Source organism: Kwoniella shivajii, chromosome 9, assembly GCF_035658355.1.
Source record: "Kwoniella shivajii chromosome 9, complete sequence".
Classification (NCBI taxonomy): domain Eukaryota; kingdom Fungi; phylum Basidiomycota; class Tremellomycetes; order Tremellales; family Cryptococcaceae; genus Kwoniella; species Kwoniella shivajii.
Window position 1 is genome coordinate 1,278,287 of NC_085916.1, and position 17,714 is coordinate 1,296,000.

At 42.6% G+C, this 17,714-nt stretch overlaps 6 protein-coding genes across 6 annotated transcripts; 2 read left to right on the forward strand and 4 right to left on the reverse strand.

Annotated features, from left to right (window-relative positions):
- Window positions 1–198: 198 nt before the first annotated feature.
- IL334_006807 (uncharacterized protein) lies at window positions 199–976 on the forward strand (the record flags this gene model as incomplete). Its single annotated transcript, XM_062938504.1, has 2 exons — window positions 199–391; window positions 492–976. The coding sequence occupies 2 exons, from the start codon at window positions 199–201 to the stop codon at window positions 974–976; spliced, it is 678 nt and encodes a 225-aa protein (XP_062794555.1).
- Window positions 977–2,934: 1,958 nt separating this feature from the next.
- IL334_006808 (uncharacterized protein) lies at window positions 2,935–4,941 on the forward strand (the record flags this gene model as incomplete). The annotated part of the gene is made up of 11 exons (XM_062938505.1): window positions 2,935–3,011; window positions 3,074–3,173; window positions 3,241–3,278; window positions 3,361–3,481; window positions 3,563–3,709; window positions 3,794–3,820; window positions 3,901–4,049; window positions 4,139–4,201; window positions 4,290–4,392; window positions 4,490–4,591; window positions 4,768–4,941. 11 exons carry the CDS (start codon window positions 2,935–2,937, stop codon window positions 4,939–4,941), a joined length of 1,101 nt encoding a protein of 366 aa, XP_062794556.1.
- A 980-nt stretch (window positions 4,942–5,921) lies between these two features.
- IL334_006809 (serine/threonine-protein kinase ATG1) lies at window positions 5,922–9,551 on the reverse strand (the record flags this gene model as incomplete). Its single annotated transcript, XM_062938506.1, has 9 exons — window positions 5,922–5,998; window positions 6,057–6,210; window positions 6,268–6,389; window positions 6,468–7,310; window positions 7,370–8,352; window positions 8,404–8,602; window positions 8,663–8,885; window positions 8,952–9,089; window positions 9,399–9,551. 9 exons carry the CDS (start codon window positions 9,549–9,551, stop codon window positions 5,922–5,924), a joined length of 2,892 nt encoding a protein of 963 aa, XP_062794557.1.
- Window positions 9,552–11,611: 2,060 nt separating this feature from the next.
- Window positions 11,612–13,361, reverse strand: IL334_006810 (uncharacterized protein; the record flags this gene model as incomplete). Its single annotated transcript, XM_062938507.1, has 6 exons — window positions 11,612–11,707; window positions 11,763–11,912; window positions 11,981–12,109; window positions 12,185–12,739; window positions 12,809–12,936; window positions 13,055–13,361. The coding sequence occupies 6 exons, from the start codon at window positions 13,359–13,361 to the stop codon at window positions 11,612–11,614; spliced, it is 1,365 nt and encodes a 454-aa protein (XP_062794558.1).
- A 692-nt stretch (window positions 13,362–14,053) lies between these two features.
- On the reverse strand, window positions 14,054–16,253 carry IL334_006811 (uncharacterized protein; the record flags this gene model as incomplete). The annotated part of the gene is made up of 8 exons (XM_062938508.1): window positions 14,054–14,386; window positions 14,485–14,721; window positions 14,785–14,946; window positions 15,018–15,095; window positions 15,162–15,450; window positions 15,518–15,589; window positions 15,666–15,968; window positions 16,090–16,253. 8 exons carry the CDS (start codon window positions 16,251–16,253, stop codon window positions 14,054–14,056), a joined length of 1,638 nt encoding a protein of 545 aa, XP_062794559.1.
- A 444-nt stretch (window positions 16,254–16,697) lies between these two features.
- On the reverse strand, window positions 16,698–17,656 carry IL334_006812 (uncharacterized protein; the record flags this gene model as incomplete). The annotated part of the gene is made up of 5 exons (XM_062938509.1): window positions 16,698–16,728; window positions 16,837–16,887; window positions 16,966–17,350; window positions 17,415–17,520; window positions 17,612–17,656. The coding sequence occupies 5 exons, from the start codon at window positions 17,654–17,656 to the stop codon at window positions 16,698–16,700; spliced, it is 618 nt and encodes a 205-aa protein (XP_062794560.1).
- Between the last annotated feature and the right edge of the window lie 58 nt (window positions 17,657–17,714).

Below are 17,714 nucleotides of genomic sequence, written 5' to 3' on the forward strand. Positions count from 1 at the left end.
CAGCACAGATGAACGTTGAAACGTGAATATGTCAACTCATCTCTCAAGGTTTGGAACATTGTTGTCATGCATATCATTTCAATCGCTCTAAGGCCTGACCGATCTGCACTATTCAATCACGCTTGATCCGTCACTTGGTATGGTTGGCGGTGATCTCATCCATATCTCCTCAATAAACCTTCCTGCCTTGTTGCTATAATGGCTCCTCCACCTTTTCCCAATCTGAAGCCGAAATCCAATCTAACTTTGAACGCAATATTGCCATCCCAGATATACACCGTAGATGATTTTTTGAGTGCAACTGAGATAAAAGCGATCAGGACCTGGATAGAGGGAGTAGTGATGGAAGAGCCTAAACCACCTGGAAAAGGAGAAGCTGAAAGGACTGCTCGTGAGTTTGTACAGTCACAAATTAATCAGACTCCTTCTCGGATCCAGGACAACACGATTTGATATATCCTTATAAACTGATCATTTTCTCTTGAGTGCAGGTCGCGGATCCATCAATTCTCCCGATATAGCTTCTATCGTCCTACGAATGTTATTACCTTACATTCCACTATTATCACCCTTGTATAAATCTTCTTCACCTGCATTATCACCCAACATAAGGATATACCATTATCCTCGGCAAACATACTTCAGATGTCACTATGATTCACCGACTCTAGATCCTACTTCTAAACGATTAAGTTGCTGGACTATATTGATCTATTTATCAGATTGCACAGGTGGGGGAACAACTTTTCATTTATCAACTCATGATACGGGATCTGCCAATAAAAAGAAGAATAAACCAAATGCAATTACTAAGAAGGCCGATAATGCGGAAGGAGAGAAAGTAACCGTAGAACCCAAAGCAGGTAGATTACTTTTACATTGGCATGGGATGAGTGGTGGTGGTTGTTTGAAACATGAAGGCAAAGAGGTAGAACAAGGCGATAAATGGGTCTTTAGAACGGATATCTTAGCATAGTTCAAGAGCATTTGTACAATAAGTGGGAGTCATGATGATAACGATGACCTGATATTACTATTTCATGACCCACATGACGGAAGTCGTATCGCTGCATTGAATCGCGCAGCTTGAACAGTATCATCTGTCCATCATCTCACACAAGGGCAGTAGCGATTGATCACTTTCTTGACTTGCCAGATCGCATCGATCACCCGAAGTTTTCAACCCCTATTTCCTTGAAACTGTAACCTTCAAGCTATACTTCGTACCTATCATCCTAGAATTCCATTACGATAAGACCCCCGAACTTTCAATGCAAAGCTTATCTTTTTGGACCTTCACAAAGTATCGTAAAAATCTGGTAAACGATTATTCCGCCAAGGACAATGATAAAACCCGTTTACGCGTATTAGATGAGATCTCGGAATTGTGGGATGCATACTCGAGTTCCCGAAGTATATGTCTATCCCTTTTCATAACTTCAGTAGGTCTCCGATCCGTGCAATGATTAGTGGGGATAGTGATGCGAATGCTTTCAAAATGAGGTCAGTAACCGTACAAAAGGTACAAGATAAGGACCGAAATTAACCTCTTCTTTCTCTTTCTCTTTCCCCTTTCACATATTGCATACCTATCTCCGCACAGAGTCCCTTTTTTCGAGAAGTCAAGCTCAGATCCTCCTAGAAAAGGCTACTGAATTTAAGTCAACCCAAAGTAAAGCAAAGCGGAATGCCGAAAGGGTAAAAGGGCTGTGCATTCTCTTTGCATACGGGTAAAAAAATACGAGCTTGGTATGCTTTTCCCATCGCAATTGATCGATCATGTGGCTTGTGGGTTCGCCCGTCTTCTATCTGACTTGAATGTATATCCTTGAAACCTGTTTCTCCACCTTGTACCATACATACATGTCCACCACAATCGAATTGAATGGAGATGAGAAGGAGAAGAAGAGTTTCTTTCATAAATCGTTTTAACAAAAGACAAATGTCAGATTCAGTGGCGTTAGACACGGCGAAAAGTAACCTTAAAATTGAGTGAGATTGCCGTAAAAGATTTAAGCTTTAGAGTACAGATATTTCCCGTAGTTAGGATCTTTTTGATTCCTGATTCGTCACCTTACCTTGTTGGTGAAAAAAAAGAGTCCAAGATAAATTTAGTCTACCACTTCGCTTCACTTGCAGACTAAAATCAAGCCCTCCCATCAGAAACAGCCAAAGTCCTTCATTCGCCAAAGTATGCAAATTGTGAAAAAATGGCAACAAAGCTTCTTGATTCCCATGACTAATTTCCGTAAAATTAAAAGTTCCTTAAACGAAAAACAAAGTTACGGTGCCTGAGTATCATTGCTCACTCGGAAAGGAAGAGGCCAGATACTAACCTCAAGGTGAATTGACTGGCATAGGCACAGCGTAAAAATGAAGGAGAGGAACAGGTCCTGGAGGGGGGAGGGGGAAAGTGAAACCCAAGTCTACGCTCTTTTTCCACGGCTAGAGCTTCGTCTTCATTTCAGAGATTTCGCCTTTTTCCGCTCCACAATGGTAGGTTCAGAAGACTATACGAAAAGGTTGTCACCGTGTTGACTTTGAGACTTGATGATCCAATGTATATATATATCTGATTGAGTGGTGAGCTTTGAAACAAATCACCAAGTCAACACCCCCATATACTCGTGTATTGTATACGCCATTTATAACCTAGCTATTCATTCAATTCATCTTGATCTGAAAATACCTCCACCCTAATCTATACATTCATTCGTCTCAGCTCTTCAGAGTATTAGAGTATTCACAGCAATCATAAGCAGCCCAGAAACGACGTCACACGTCTGAGCGATATCGAGCGTAGAGCTGGTCTCTTCTCTCAGTGATCTACAGGCAAAGAAAACAGATTATAGCAATCTCCTCTTGAAGAATATCGTCTCCAATTGAGCATCGTGTCATTTCCGTTCGAACGGAACTGTAAAGTACATTCGCAAGATGTCATCAACGGAATCGCAGGCGAAAGATCAAGTGATGGGAAATCTCGGTTCCCATCTTTCACCTCTTCTACTCGGGTAAGTTGACGAGGGTTTCCAGGAGAAAACCCAAGAGGACAACAACTGATGTAAACTCTTAGTATGGGTGTAGACTCCCTCCTGATGGGAGTGGCCATCTGTCAATTCACAAGATGGTGGAACCATTCCAAAACAGAAGCAGGCCATATCCGATTCTTAGTTGTGAGCTAAGCTCTCTGAATACCAAAGTCATTTTTGTGCCATTCTAACTTACACCGAGTCATTCCAGTACCTTGCTTCTATTGGAGGTGTCATAGGAACCATCTTGTAAGTTTTACAGTCAATCGTTTGTATTTATTTTATTTTGCCACGAAGCCAATCTGATTGTTTTCGTCGTTTGTTTTTGCAGTACTTGGGCAACTACTTTACATATGTTCTCGTATGAATATGGGAATTATTCACAATTCATGAAATGTGATTGGATCGCATGGTACGGTGTTATAGATCCTCTAACTAAAATCAGTGTACAAGTGAGTATCTAGATTTTCTTTGCTTCTCACAAGTTTTCGTATCTTGAGCTGGTCAACTGATGACATATCCCGCATGATAAGGCATTCTACGCTGAGAGAGCATGGAGAATCAATAGACGAAATCATGTCATCTTATTTTCTATTGGACTTTGTCTTTGTTTATCGGTTACTGGATCTGTCGGATATGCTTTTGTAACAAGAACTAAAACGATGGATCAGTTTGATACTGTGAGTAGTACACCTCGAGCGTAATGTTCCTGAAAAAATCCAGTCTCGTAATGCTGATTATGAGCTGACTTATCAAATTCATAGACTGCAAATGTCTTCTTCTACCTTTGGGTAAGTCTTCCTATCCGTTGTTCATGAAGCACTTGGTCCGATGTGACGTGTGTTGATATCTGTGTGGAAAATGAATTCAGCCCGGAGCTTGTATCAGTGCCGATTTGATCATCACTTCTTCAATCATGTATGGTCTATATCATTCGAGATCCGGATTAGAACATACGAATAAACTAGTGAAGAAATTGATGAGAATATCATTGGAAGCTCAAGTACCTCCTACCATCGTGTAAGTATCAAGAATCTTAACCACTCAGTAGTGAAGACGATTGCCTGAGATTTATTATTGATTTTTGATATACTTTATTTGTGCTATAGGGCACTTACTTTCTTCTTGAATTTCGCTGCAAGTTCAATGTCTAGTATAGTTCAATTCATCGCGTAAGTTTGCCGCTCTAATTTTGTCCGATTCTCAAAAAGTGCGAGAGCAAGATGCTAAAATTATTACTTTCACTCATTGGGCATGTAGCATCATCCATCCTAAAGTATACCTTATAGGTTGTCTAGCAATATTGAACAGTCGTGAAGATCTTCGAAATAATGAAAATAAAACAAGTTACGTATATGCCTCGGTATGTCTATCTCGAAGATAAAATCTCAATTAGACTAAAATCACATACAATATCCAATGTCACGATTTGATTACTGATGCGTTCTTTTGCTCCGTAGGGCGGATCTGGATCATATGGTAGTGGAAGTTCAGGTTCTAGGACATTGGAGAAAATGCAACAAAGTGGCGGTATAACCATTGAAACAGAGACTTATATCTGTGTAAGTGTCTTGATTATCGTGGCAAAAGCGGGAACGGGATTGGGGGCCAAGGCAAGAGAAGAGGGGAGAAGAGGGCGGAGGGCGGCGGAAGAGAGAGCTTCAATTCACGCCACATTCTTGTCAATTGTCGGCCTCGAGTGAATCATTGCTGATCCATCAATCTTTCTGTTATACAGTCCGATGGAGGATTGGTCATACCTAGACCAGGACTTAATCGGTCTTTCTCTGATACCAAGAATTTCGGCTCTGAGAGTACTCATTCAGATCCTGCAACAGATTCTCAAGCTATACAACTAGCAGAAAAAGGTGGTTTGGGCACTCCGTTGGAGTTTGAAATCAGGTTACAGTAAGGTTAGATGAGGAAACAGACCTCGAATTTAAGCGCGGGATTTTATCATATTCATTCGTTCATGCACTCGTTCATTGGATTCAGTTGTCATCACCACGTAAAGTTGGACAACGCATGTATACTAGTAATAGGATATGAACAAATATAAACTCATGCAGCCATGATTTCACTAATTTTGAAGGTTGGCCCACTGCATTTAGCATGTTGCCGGCAGTCATAAGCAGAAGTCAACGGAATATAATTGAGAAGCATCAACATAATTCATAGAACCAGATCATATATATAATGAAGACTGACTATCGGACTACTACGATACGACTATTCTATAGCCATCAACATCTAGACCCGAAAAGTTACCTAGAAGTAACAAGAATACAACGAAATAAGAATAAACCTGATTTAATGCACGAATCGGTTTTGTTACTTTGCCATGACGAGTGGTGATTGAAGAAGAAAGTGTGGAACGGAGAGATATATGACAACAGATACTGAGATAGCGAAGTTGAAGGCTGGAAAATTTAGTTACAGGAATGATATATTCTATGGTGTTTTAAGGGGAAATCATTGATATTGAAGTGTAACATAGGATGAAAAATGAAAGCTCGTGTGAGTGTGCGCAGATGGTGTGAGAGGGGAATGGAATGGTATAGCCAGAAACATGTCATAGGTGGGTACGTGCAAATGAAGCGTAAATCGTCCACAGAGATGTACCGGAACGGCACTCGAGGGTTTAGTGACCAGACGTGCGATTCACGGGATCGATCTTAAAGTGTCAAAACAAGGGAAAACAAAAGGTTTAATAATTCCAGTAGAAATGCAGTGATCGGACCCGCGGGACAGTGGGCGGCGAAACCGGGCATTATCGGTGCTTCAAGATGACTACCCAGATGTCGACATAAGGCTTTGAGCAACTATGTAGATTGAAGTCTAACCAGAAGTTCCATGTTCCGTATTTTATGATGGAGGTGCCAACTTTGATTTTCATCGCATATCGGCAGCACTGGAATCAGCCAGCTTCTTTCTTAAAGCATCGAGCCTCGTTCTAATGGGAACCAGTACTACATATAAAGTGCGTCATTAGCCAGAATCCTCACGCAAATGACAAGTAGTACTCACGTTTCTCATAGGTGACCTTATCGTCATCTCTTATCCTTCCATTCTCATATACACCTTCGTCAAGGAGGACCTGTAAAAGCCAAAGAGATGTCTCATATCCTTGTTCAGCGGTGAGGAGGTCACCTTGAAGTTCAGCAACTGCAGCTTGGCGAGACTGTAAGCAGGCCATGTGTCAGCTTCTCGATGATGCACTAACACCAAGAGTGCTCACTGTATCTCTAGCTTTGTCGTGAACAAGCCAATCTGGGAAGAGCATGGTGTCTCCTGACCTAGCTTTAGCCCATTCAATCTTTTCAAAGATCTCGTTGAATCTTGATCGGAGCCACTGACCCACTACAAGTTGATCCAGTCAGATTCTCTTCCTCAACAAAGACGAGCGATCCGTGATCTTCAAGGGAACGAAGTACTTACTCTCATTCAACTCAGGACTAGCTTCGTGTTCATCCCTATCCTTCCAGTATCTTTTGACTTTATCCATTGCTTGGACGACGAAAGACAAAGCTTTCACATATAGAACAACTGCGTCATTTGCGGCAGCTTCCTGTTGTCTCAAAATCCAAACCTCGGAATTCATCGAACCCGAGGAGGATTTCCTTCGGTTTGAAGCTTGAGAGCTGAAAGGGGGAGTGGTTCCGCTCAGGCTTGGAGGAGTCGGCGTAGGAGCGTTTCTGGCTGTTGAGGCTATCTGAGCTTGTGCTAATAGTCGCTCATCTGCAAGCTCGAAAAGGACAAATGCTTTTCTGGCGACGTCCTCCACGGAGCGGAGTAACTCATCTTCTGCAGGATCGATATCACTGGTTCTGAGGATGGTCGGTCTTCGTTTGATGGTAGCTCTAGCTATCGCTGTGGCCGCCGTATTTGCAGAGTTACCGATCATTCTCAAAGCGGTATTGGTTATAGCTCTAGCCAAAGCACCACTTTGGAGAGATGATGGTGACACTCCAAATCGCACTGCAGCATCTTGTCCGTATGATGGTTGATTTGAAGGTGGAAATACATTCATAGCTTGGGGTACTGAAGGTGGTCGAGTGAGATTTGGGCTGGAGCTCTGTCGAGCTCCGGGTGGGATTGAAAATGGAGGAGTTGTGCCTAAAGCGAAAGGGGGTGAATATGATATCGGTACCATCGCGTTATCTTGGGGCTTTGGACTAGGACTGATTGGTTTGAATGCCGAAACCGGACGGGTGACCACACTAGCTCGAGAACTTCGTCGCCGTATCAGGGTTGTAGGTTTTTTGGAAGCTTGATCAAGTTCTGTAGACGTCGGATGCATTAGCACACTGCAGCCTTTTATGCCGATCTGAGCTACTCACCATCAGCTAATGCGTTAATTTCGACATTCTGTTTCTCTACTACGACGTAATCTGTGCCGACTACTGATTCGCTACTGTCTAAAGCACTTTCCTCTTTCGCGTCATGTCGCATCGTTATCGGTGGCGTTGCTGCCAAGGGGGAACCTTCACCAAGACCTCTTGCAGTCGTTCGAGGGATAGTGGTCGAATGGCCGTTATATGGTGGTGTGAGTGGAACAGCTTCTTCCAGACTGCCTTGATCCCTTTCCCGAGTGGAGACACGCCTCTGAGCAGCAGTGACAATAGGCCTAGGATTGGCACGCGAAGATGATGCAGGTGCTGAGACGGCTGGTACCTCATCAACAGCGGGGCGATCGTCGCTCACATAGTATTTCGGTTCTGAACGACGTACTGGAGATTGTCGGATCGGTTGGAGCGGAGCGACGGCGTTGAGTTGAGATGTGCGAGAAGGCTTTGGTGCAGGTTGGGGATTAAGAGCAGCATCAGCAGTGAGGGGCTGAGGAGCTCGACGACCAGGCGCGAGTCTGTCTATCGAGTTCTCCACACTAGCTACCATATCTTTTATGCGACGATCGCTTGAACCCATGTGAGCTGAGCTATCGGTCGACGCTTCAAGACTGGTAGTTGGTTCCTCCTCTGTACTTTCGGAGAAATGTAAATCCCAGACAGACGATGAGAAGAACTCCTCGAATCCTATTCGATCGGCTGGCTTCCGTTTTAGTAGAGCTCGTATGAGAGCTTTGATATCAGGCGATACAGGAATAGGAGGAGGCATTGATTCTCTCCTCTCCGAAGGTGGAGTCTCATCAGGAAACTTAATACGGTCTTCTCCTCTTTCTATACGCTTGAGCAATTCGACATGGTTATTTGCACGGAAGGGGGGGCGACCAACAGACATTTCGAAAAGTACTGCGCCTACAGACCACAGATCCGCAGTGGCATCGTATTTTTCGTATCTCAATATTTCAGGAGCCATGTACAAGCTAGGTCGCATAGGTAAGCATAGTGATTAGCGCAATGTAAATTTGACTTACGGAGAACCACATAGGGTTTCTGCCATGGCAGCCGCTGGAAGAATCCTTGCAAATCCGAAGTCCGCTACCTTCAGTACTGGGATACCGTAAGGATGTCCTTCTGCGACTTCAGTCTCCGTAGCAGGTTGAAGAAGGAGATTCTGCGGTTTGATATCCCGGTGCATCAGATCTTCGGCTCGGAGGAACTTGATCGCTTGGGCTATGGTAGTCGTCAGTTTTCAGCGTACAGATCACCTTTCTTAGGTGAAGTAAAACTTACCAAGTTGACCTAAGAATGATCTTGTTACTTTCTCATCGAGCCCACCAGTCGATGGATGAGGCCAGAATATCTTCCCGTCTTCTTTCCTATCCAAGTGAGCCAGACTCGAGCCGGGTCTAGGAATGAAGTCCAGTGTTTCTAGCTTTCCGCGATTCTTGATGTAGATTGAGAGATCAGATCCCGAACAGATTTCCATGACTAGGTAGATATGCGTGTCATTTTTCTGCATAAGGTGATCGGGTTAGTGTCGAACCGCAAGCTAGCCAGGCAGGAGAGAACACATGCTTACAAAGCAATCTTCCAGCGCTACTATATTCCGATGATGTATAACTTTCAATATATTTATCTCGCTTTCCAAGTTCTCGAGAAGCTTTGTCGTCAGTTTCTGCCTAGAGACAGCTTTGATCGCAATGGGTATTTTACTCTTCTACTCGATTTTGATCGCCGAATGTACATAGAATGATTGGCGCGATGTTGGGATTTTCGAATGATGTGAAGATAGGCGCAAGGAAGGTGAAAGGCAGAGCAAAGCGATCACATGCATTAGAAAGGGTAAAGGGAAAAGAGGGTCAGTATAAGAATTGTGAGAGGAAGGAACAATGGCGGCGTGAAGTGGAAGCGAAGGTCGAAGATGATGTCAGCTTGTGATTCTCGTGGTATTGCAGAGGTCGAGTATGTGTAGTCGGCGGTATGAACGTAACAGTGATCAAACAAGGAAGTGGGAAGAAGGACATACCGATCGATAACCTTTGAATACCGTTGCGAAACTACCTCTTCCAATCTCATTGCCGACGACATAATTACCTATACGTTCTTTATGAGATCGATGTCCACCACTACTACTGTGACTACTTTCTCCCCTCTGATTTTGCGAGTTTGAATCTGGCATCTTTGCTTTCTATTCACGACTGAGGCTGGGCAAGTCAGAGTGACAGAAATGTCGAAAGAAAAGGAAGAAGGGAGATGAAGATGATGTGTGATACACAGTCAACTCCTTGTGATTGAGATCAGGAAGTTGTAGAAGTGGAGGTTGTTTCCGATGAAAAGGGAATGTAGGGTTCAGTTGAGAAAGGGGGGTTTGAATGAGAGAGCGGTTCGAGCGCAGTCAGTGGTAGGAGACAACGAAAGGTTGATGGTAGTCGAGCCGAAAAAACAAAATAGTCTTATATTGGCCTTGAAGGCCTCCAGGCCATTCTTGAAATCCTGTTCTTCCGAAGAAAGAAGACTATCCTAATACTACTATATATGATATTGGATATGGTACTTTATTTGCGCATAAGATAAGAAGTTGAGATCCCTGTGAGATAGATATTCAGATATATTCGTTGAATGATACTCGTGTACAGATAGCCGATTGAGATCCCAAGATGATGTTTATGATTCGCTGTCAATCTTGGTAGTGGACGTTGAATGGATGTAAATGATGTAGCCCCGGCCGATGATATATCCAAATGCGATATGATTTGCAGGTGTGATGTCCACAAAGGATTCAAGTGATCGCGTAGGTATGCGAGTGGGAGCGCGGGGGTGGAGGAGGTTAGAGGTCAAAGGTGTGTTTGAGCGAGCATGAAAGGTCCGAGCAGCGTGAGGTGAAGGGAGTGAATGAGTGAGTGAATGCGTGAGTGAGGATTGAGAATTGAGGAGTGGCGTGATCTAACGACTTGATGACTAATCTTCCAATCGCGACTGTTGCTTATGGATGGTATAACTTCTATATTCACTCACTCCGATTCCTTCCTCCTGTATCTATCTATTTGAGGATACTGACTGACTGGATAACTGTGTTGAAGAAATGAGGTATGCTTTGGGTTCATGTGAGATGGTTGGATGATATATGATATGGTATACAGAATGACGCGTGTGTATACCCGCGACAAGGAGAAAGAGAGTGGCCCAGTTGGGTAAAGGGAAATAACCGGAACCGGAAGGGTACTTTGTTGCGATTTCCTTATCGGTACTAGAGTGTCATATATACTCTCACTTCAACACCCAGATATGAAGCAACCTATCTGTGATCACAGACTGCAAGTAGGGGATATGAATCAATGGGAGAGAGGGATGTATGACAATATGTGACGTGCGATGATATGGAGTCACTCGCCAAAACCACATACAGGACGATAATAAGGAAGTGTATGAAAGTCCTCTTCGGCCGTCCAAAGTCCTCTCTACGATTTACTATAAAAGGCTAAAATATCGTGGAAAGAAAACGAAACCACCAATTTAGGTAGTTTAGAATGGCACGATTACGAGATCTTCCCACCCTCTTCATGCGAGATAAGCAAAATCGGATCGATTGTAATCTTACCTCACCTATAGATCGACGATTGATTTCTTTTATATTGTGAACTGAAGGTTCAAATGAATTGAGTTTAAACTTCTCATTTGGGTTCACTGAATACGCGCATATATATACTCGCATTCATATAGAGTAATATGTTTATTCACATACGGTAAAATCATTACAACCAACGGCGCGATGCAAGAAAGGATCCGCCATCATTCCCTAATCTCCCTTTTTCTCGTTAAAGCTCTGATCACCCATATGGTTTACTGAGGAAAGCTATTGTGAATCCCCCAGTTATGGTGATCATCGCGGTTGAGCAGCTTCCTTCCCAAAAGTCGGCGTGACATATAATGGTTGTGATATGGTTCAAGTAATGCTGATGAAATCAGACTCTCCACCGGCAATGGCGTGATAAGGCTTCATCCTCTCTTTTGCCGAGCGCATCGGAAGAAGCTAAGGGGGTGGAGAGGGGCGATGGTCGATCAATCGTGTTTAGGCACGGAATAGGCTTTTACGGCACGATTCCTATTCCCACACGACCAAATATCTCATTCGAGTTGTTATCGTCGACAAGCAAGAAAGAAGATAGAGAAATATAGTACATAAAACAAGTCTGAGTAGGAAAGTCAGAATATAGCCATCGCTTCATATATACAACATGTTCAGTATTCTTCTTCAAATTCTTCCGCAACTTCCTTGATACTCATGACAAGCAGCCTAACTATCTCACTGATCTCTTCTTCAGTGACTACGTACGCCTGTCACACCACAATGTGAGCTTCTTGCAGCTTGACAGACTTGAAATCGACTTACCGGACCAAGGATGATACATTCACCTTCAATTCCATCGATCGTCCCACTCATAGCCATAACCAATAATCCGTTCTCAAAGCATCTTCCCTTGACTCTGGCCGCAAGTCTTGGTTCAAGGGACGATGATCCATTGAGTTCGATGCCGACAAACTGCTTGATCGTTCAGCTCAGGTACGAGCCTACAGGATGAGTATTGAAGACGTGAAAATGGTGCTCACTAATCCTTTACCCCTTATGTCGAACACGATTGAAATGTCTTTTGTCAATTCTCGAAGTTCATTGAGCAATTGTTCACCTCTTTGCTTAACATTGGTGAGTAAGTCATCTCGTTCTATGATCTCCATGACCTGTTAACCTCAAGCTGATTAGCTCGAACATGTCGCATGATTGGATCAAGTGAAAATTATATCGACAGTACTTACTTTTCTAGCAACAGCACAATTGACAGGATGATTTTGATACGTATGAGAGTTTTTCCATCCGCCTGATTTCCTGATCCTATCTGTAACTCTTTGTCCAGTTAATACCGCAGAGATACAAACATAACCACTGCCTAAGCCTTTTGCCATGGCTAATATATCAGGAACGACTTTTTCTCCTTCTTCTCCATCGGTCTTGGTAGAAATAGATTGATAAGCGAATAATTCACCTGATCTACCTGAACCACACATCACCTCATCCATAATCAACAACAAGTCATACTTCTTCAATACTTTTGAAATCAACGGGAGGTATCTTTTAGGAGGTGGCATGACTCCTAAAGCTGCTCCCACGATTGGTTCAGCAACGAATCCTATGATATTCTCATGCCCGATCTTCAATATCGTTGATTCTAATTCATCAGCTAATCGTTGAGAATATGCTTCTTCCGATTCATCAGGTAAGCCAAATCTTTCATACTGAGGTGAAGCTACATGATGTATGTTAGGAGAGAATAACGGTTCATAAACCGTTCGTCGAGATGGTATATTACCGATCTATCATGTGAGGGTATCATATCAGTCTGTGAGATCATTCTATCCGCTGCAATCGGCTCAATCACTTACACCTAGAACACCCAAGGTGTTACCGTGATAGCTTGGAAATCTGCTTATAATGTGATTCTTTAGCGGTTGACCTTTTTCCACCCAATATTCCCTGGCAAGTTTGATTGCAGCTTCCATAGCTTCTGAGCCTGTACATATAACAAGGGAACGTTGATCAGCGTGGATATTCAATCACAAGTCTTTCACTATTTCTATCATACGCGAATATCCTCAGCGACATAGGGGGATATGAGCGAGAGAACAAACCAGAGTTCAAAAAGGCAGCAGCTTTCATTTCATTCCCACTTTTCTCGCATAACAATTTAGCTAATTTTTCACTTTCTTCATTACCCAATGATTGATGATATGTGAAAGCCATTTTTTCGGCTTGTTCATTCATCGTTTTTACTAATTCTGAATTACCATTACCTAAACAGTTCACTGCTGCTCCACCTGATATACCATCCAAAATCTCTTGTCCAGTTGACAGGGTGAATCGCAAGCCTGAACTCGATATCGCCATTGGTTGGGGAGTTGTATGATGTAATTGAAAAGATTGGTCTGGAATGGTCATATTGAGTATTGGTTGCTTCAGGCCGGTAGGAAATAGAATGAGTGATACAGCTATTTGAGTACGACTGATGTGGTTGATATAAAGCGATCAGACTTCCAGGTTCTCACCAAGAAGTATTTATACGTTCTCGAGATTGGGAATCGGACAGGGCGAACGATGATGTCGCTCAATGCACTAATGGAAGACTCGTCAGTGTTCGATGGTCTTCTGACTTCGAATATAGCTCAAGAGATCACAGAGTAAATGGCCTTCTCGACAGAATTGCTACGACAATTAAGTTGAGTTTACATCATCAACGTGAAAAACTGAAAGCATGCCTTCATATCTAACTCTCTCAAAGTTCACACTCCAAGAAGAACGCGGAGAAGGCATGTTTTACCGAGGCGTGTATCACAGAAGGCGTTTTTTGGATATCAAAGGATGGATCAAAGTGGGACAATGATGATAACGTTGTACAAGGGAATGAAAGGATACTCCTTTTCGAAATAATGGATTGGTATTTGCGCAACGTGTTCGCGAAGGTGCGATTGCGAATGCGAATGTCGCTGAAGTGCTGAGTGGGACAAGACAAAGACGTCCTTTTGAGCGACACGAATGTCCGTCTGATTCTTCGAAGTCTTCTCGTCAATACAGAGGATCCAGCTGTATGATGTATGATAGAGTATCCCTCACTATACATACAATAGGAGGATCTACCACCCCGATCCTCTAATTGCACCTTTCCCAACCAATGTCCAATTATACCTTTCTTCTCCCACTTTCCACTCTACAGTCTCTTTGCCTTCATTGGTCTCGTCATCGTCATCTGATATCGTCAATCCAAAGAAAGGTGCTATCGATATTCTGATAACACCTTTGAACATCTCCAATAAATCTTTCTTAAATCTTAAGCCAGATTGATGAAAATCCGGTGATGCGTTGAATTCAAGTAATGTTACTGTCGGTATAGGTAATTCTCCTAATGTTTCTTCAGGGGTAGAAGAGGATGAAGAAGGGAAAGAAAGAATAAGATCTACTCCAAATATCTAAATGTAACAACGTCAGCTAGAATCGTGTCCGATGAGGAGCTTTTGCAAATGAACCTGGCTGTGTTCATCATAGAAGACTTGATCATTTCACTTACCTCAAAAGCATTAGGCATGAATTGTAATCCGAAACTACCGCATTCCGCTCCTGCTTTAACAGCTTCACTTATAACTTCTCCACTCTTCTCGAACACTTTCTCTAGCCATTCTTTCGTGACTTTCCCTTTTGGTTCATACTTTCCTCCTCGAGACAAAGAGAGAGCATCGAGACCTTCTAATTCCCAAAAGAGCTTCACCAGTTCTTCTGGTGGTGCAGGTGCCCCAAACGCGTCTGTCTATGAGACAGTACTTATCAGACTATTCTCCGAGAATCCTCCTGATTGGGAATATGTGCTTACTTGTAGACACGTATTCGTCAAATGTGGTTTTAGATCCATTTCTTCTCCGTCTGATGACGACACAGGTGATGCATATGGAGAACCGGAGAAAAGAGCCAACATAGTTCGAGATAGATGGACTGTATATGCTGCTGTGACGAGGACGTAAGCTCGGAGGTGAAACTGCGAGAGATGAGAATCAGTCTAGTACATGCAGGATGATTAAGTGAAGGGTCACGATAACAGCAACTCACTTTATATCCTTCTAGGAAAAGTGAGGGTTGATGTGATTGTTGGGCGATATCAAATAAAACAGGATCAGGCATATATTCCTGGAAAGTGGGGAATTAGTGCCTATCGCCTCTCCAAATCTGTCTCTAGATTGTAGATACACTCACTTGAATGACGAAATGCCTTAATTGAGACGTCATGACTCCAGTCCCATCTTCCTCTTCTTCTTCTTCTTCATCTTCGTCGTGGTCCTCTACATCAAATTGTCGATTGTCTTCCTCTTCACCGTCAAATCCCATTTCAGCAGCTTTCCTAGCGAGTACGTCGATCATCCCGTCGACTGAGGCTGCATTTTCCTCGTCCGCTTCCGTTGTTTCCATCTCTTCCTCATCATTTTCGTCGTCATAGTCCCCTTCATCTGAAGAAGGGGGTTCAAACTCTTGGAAGATTGCTCGCCTAATTCGTTTTTATCAGCTGATTGTTCTTCGTGGCAAACCCATGATTGATGAAAAACAAGACCTACAATTGATCTTCAGTAGAGAACATTCTTATACCTTGAGCGCGATCTGCGAATCCAGGCTTTAATATAAACCATCTACACCACCCATATTATCAGTTCATTCATACAATCATACCTCTGGTAACAAAAATAGTGATACAACGACACTCACTTTCTGTCTTGATCCAATTTCTCCTCATTCTCTTTCAATCCTTCGTATAAATCATATAGATCGTCTAATAACAATTCATCTAATTCATCCATGAATTGAATTTCCACATTCCATCCTTTTGGTACACCACCTTTTTTCAAGACACTTTCGATTCCTCTATGATCACATTTTGCCAAATAAGCGATTATCGTTGAATGTAATTGATGTTTCCTTATTAACGCCTTGCGATATATATATGATGATATCAGGTATTTTGTTGGGTTGGAATGTGGTTTATCAAATGAAAGTAGATCGTAATCTGCCCTGCAGATCATATTTCTTGGATGAGCTCAAGCACGGGGTGTGGCCAACATGACCAGGGGCATTGATAAGAAAAATAAAAGTTTAGACGGACAGAGAGATAGTACATTCATCCTTGACTCACCATTGTAGCGCAGGAGGCTGATCTTCAGGATATGGAGCCAATGAGAGCTTCAGTGAAGGTAGTACAGAGACCAAAGCTTGAACCAGCAACGATTGAGTGTAAGGTGAAGGAAACGATACGAATGCTTCCAACGTCTTATCACTGTATCCTTCGGTCAAAGTCATTTTTGCGGGTTTTCTTATTGCTGAAGGGTTTACGGTGAATTTGGAAAGTCGATCTCCAGGACTTTGTCTCTGTAGATTAGATACGGGACGAAGAAGGTCGGACACCAATATCAAAAACAAAAAAATCAGTCTAAAATGAAACGAAAACATTGGTCCGTGCGGGGACTCCACATCGCATTATTGATTTCAGATACAGAGTAGACTTCAACGAGTATGCCTGCTTGGATATATCATATGGATACAAGGCAACCCAGCTGATGATTGGAAATGACTGTGAGTCCTCAGCAACGACCCCTTGAATGCCATCGAAAATATCCATCAGATCGTAGTATAAGTCAAACGTGTCATTACATATTAACATTAGGACCATATTTATATCCGAACCAAGATACTATTACAACCAAGAAAGGAGACACAACATGAAAGCTATCATCGATCCGATGATTATAAGATTGATGTGAGAGTGGAGTAACTCCTATATTCCGTTCATTAGCTACTTGCTCTTTGGGTCGTTGATATGGTGACGACCATATAAAGGAGGGCGAGTGGCACATGAGAGAAAAGGTAAGTTGGAATAACGTACGATATAACCAGAACAAGAGCTTGAATCAGTGCCCAAAGAAATGGAACCCATCTGTATCCATCAATCAGTCCCATTAGTCACTCACATCCATACAAGGTCGGAGATGAGAGAAAGTAAAAGATCACTTACGTTGACATACTAAATCCACCGGCAGAATAAATAGCAGCTAAAGCGAATCCAACCACGGTTCCTGATATAAGACTAATTGTAGATGCTAAAAGACATACTATCATAGGTAAAATGAATATTGGCCATAAAGGTGGTTTTTTGCTTTTCCTTTTTCTCTTTTTAATCTGCTCCAAGATGTTATTTGATTTATTTGATGAATGTATCTGAATATTGGTATTCCCATTACCAGTTTGATTCCCATTGGAGAGCTTGTTGGGAGGGTCAGGTGGTTTATCTCGATATTTGGTTATATTGAGTAAGATCGTCGTTGATGCTAAGATTGAACAAATGAGAAATAATGATCCGATTAAAATCAATGTCCAATAAAGTGTGAAATGCCATATTGCTAACGGTTCAACAATCACATCAATCAGTGAAACTGCATCGATACTGCTGAGGCTAATACTCACCCTCTGCCTCATATAAGAAAACGCCCCTTTGTGAAATCGTGCTATGTATCGTCGGTATATATAAGGAAGGGAAAGAAGGTGTTTTGTAGCCGTCCGGGACTGAGATCTAGACATCATGTATATGGGATATAAGCTTGATTTATATCATCAATGGACACGAATCATTGCTAAAATCAAGATTATCCCAAACCACTCACCCCTCTGCCTCTGGCTGGATCAAGAGCAGATGATACACCTCCCATGATCGATCAACCCGATGATATTCCCCTTTCTTTGTTCCTCTTCTCTTCGGCTCTGCTC